General features: G+C 33.1%; 1 protein-coding gene across 1 annotated transcript; it reads right to left on the reverse strand.

The window, feature by feature from the left end:
• Window positions 1-267: 267 nt before the first annotated feature.
• Window positions 268-1122, reverse strand: LOC119689359 (neo-calmodulin-like). Its single transcript, XM_038104177.1, has 2 exons — window positions 409-1122; window positions 268-336 (listed from the first exon to the last, which is right to left on the reverse strand). Exon 1 carries the CDS (start codon window positions 924-926, stop codon window positions 477-479), a length of 450 nt encoding a protein of 149 aa, XP_037960105.1. The 5' UTR covers window positions 927-1122; the 3' UTR covers window positions 268-336; window positions 409-476.
• Window positions 1123-2686: the final 1564 nt, after the last annotated feature.

Consider the following 2686-nt stretch of genomic DNA (forward strand, 5'->3'; position numbering starts at 1 on the left):
ATTTTAACGTTTATTTTATTTATTATATTTTGACATTTAATAAATTTTTAACTTTAATTTGCCAAATTATAAAAATATATTTTTTTATTTTTTTGCTCTTCATATAAATTTTCAATTAGTTTTTAACTTAGTTTTTAAAGATGTTTTCTGGCTAGAGTGTGGATACTAGGAATGATTGAAACCCTTTCTGGTGTAGCTTTTTGTAAGAATAGGAATGCTTGTTTTCTTCAGTTAGATAACGTTGTGTTAGTGGTGCTGGATTTTTTAACTTGGCTTTGCTTGGCTTTGCTGGTGTATATCAGTTTTTTTGTATGCGTTATTGGTTATTACCAGACCCTATTAAATAAAATAATAGACTTTAGTAGTAGTGTTTAAGTTTGAATAATTCTAAACAGTTTTTATACTTACTGGTGTTAAGTGGTCTGCTGTCTTTTTAAATTGTGGACTTGGATGGGTTATATTAATTATAGGAAGGTTTACATGCGTTTAAATAGTGTGGAAAATTCCTCAAAGCTTACCTTACCGTCACCATCCACGTCCAAGATTTGAACCATTTCGTTGATTTTTTCGTCACTTATATCAAAACCAGTGATCTCAGCTACGCGACGCATCTCTTGCGGTGTTAAATAGCCGTCCTTATTGGTGTCTAAAATATCAAATAGCTTTTGTATCTGTTCGACCCGCGCGTAGCTCTGAAACTTAGCTATGGCCATAGAAAGGAAAGTATGCATTTCAATGAGACCACTGTTATCAGGATCTATTTCGTGAAGAGCGTTGGTTAGTACCTCGTCAGGTACGTCATATCCTAAAGTCACTAAAAAGGCTGCTACGTCTTTAGTAGCAATTGTGCCAGTCCCATTCTCTTGATATTGCTCCACAGCGATTTTAAAAGCATCTAATTGGTCTTTGGTCAAATCAGTCGGCATTTTAAAAATTTCTATAGAACCCGTTCTCAAATGATTACAAAAAACAGTTGCTTATACAAAGCAATTCAGCCGTGGAGATAGTATTCTGATTTCTAAAACGAAAGTACAATTAAAGACGAGTTATTAAAATATATATGACAATATATTTATGCGATGAACAAACTCTGATGTTCGTTCTGTAGTTTATAATTTCAAATAAAAATTTTAAGAGTTGAATTTAGGGATATTGTTTTTTTTAAATTTTTGTCGCCAACTTTGTTTATTTTTATTTATTAAATTCTGATGTTTTATTTTTTTTTTTCGTTTTTACTATTTTTTAAAATTTTCTTCGTTTCTAAAATTATCAGTTTATGGAAAGAACACACAAACCGAGACTCTAAATCACTGAAATCTCATGCCGGCGAGACTATTACGAACATTATAGCATAGTGACTATAATTGAATAGAATATACTTTATATGCATGAGTCCGTATCTAAGAATCTAAGTACTACTCTACACAAATGTTTTATATGTTTCTATAAAATATAAGTCTAATGGTTTGTAACTTCAGCTATTCGCGTTTGTTAGTTGATTGGTTGCAGCATCAGTTCAGCAGATATCGTTCTACTACCTACAAAAAGCGACAACCCGACACTTTAGGACTACCTGCTGAAAACCCTGATGGATAAGACGCTAAACTTCAGTGCATTAGACATATTGCTTCAGACATACCAATCGATCTCTTAGCTGGAGAAAGGAAACAAAGTTGGGCAACGGCACAAAACAACTAAAACAACGAAGCTGGAGAAGCTAGAAGAGAAACCCTACAGCTTTGGCATGAACGATGGGGTACAGAGACACGTGGCAGATGGACAGTAAAATTGATTCCTGACATGAATGCATGAAAGAGCAGAAAATTTGGCAAAAATAAACTACTACACAACCCAAATGCTGTTACGGCATGGTTATTTTCGTAAATACGTTCAACAGCTGCCAGTTGTATATTCAGTGCTGCTGACGAAGACGATGCCAACCACATGTTTTTCCACTGCTCACAGTGGCGCAGTGAAAGGTCTGCGCTCAAGTGTAATGTCAGAGCATGCACTGCAGAAAATATTGTAAATAAAATGCTGCAAAGCGAAGATGCTTAGGACGCTGTCATGAGATGCGCCGACGCAGGCTATAAGCAAGCAAAAAGTATTGCAAGAAGCCAAGAAAAACAGATATCTCCCCAAAGTAATATGAAAGTGGTCCCAAAAAGGTCTCCCTGATGAAGAGGTATGTTGAGATGCCATCATCACAATGGGTTACACACTCCAAAAAAGAAATGTATGTCCAAAAAATATTATATATATATTTTATTAAATATTAAATATTTGTACAGAGAGTTCGTTTTTTGAACCGGATATTTACTATATCTGATATAATTATTTTAGATATGATGTGTTAAAGATTTTCGGGAACTTAATTACAACTCACTTCCATTGTTATCCTAATTGTTGAAATAATATGTGTTAATTTAATATCAATATGTTAGTTAATTTTATTTAAATCATTTTTGGATTATAAGTTATAGTCGTTGAAACGTACAGGAGCTCAGATGCTCTCTACAGAATTGAGTTCAGACGAATCGTCGACTCAGTAATAACTTTCATGATAACTCCATTGTGTTATTACAGAAATGTGAGCTAAATGTTAAATTTTTACTTAAATAATTAATAATAATTAAATTATTTGGCATATTTGCAATACCAAATATTTATATAGGTATATTTGTTA

Source organism: Teleopsis dalmanni, chromosome X (assembly GCF_002237135.1).
Source record: "Teleopsis dalmanni isolate 2A chromosome X, ASM223713v2, whole genome shotgun sequence".
NCBI classification, from domain to species: Eukaryota; Metazoa; Arthropoda; class Insecta; order Diptera; family Diopsidae; genus Teleopsis; species Teleopsis dalmanni.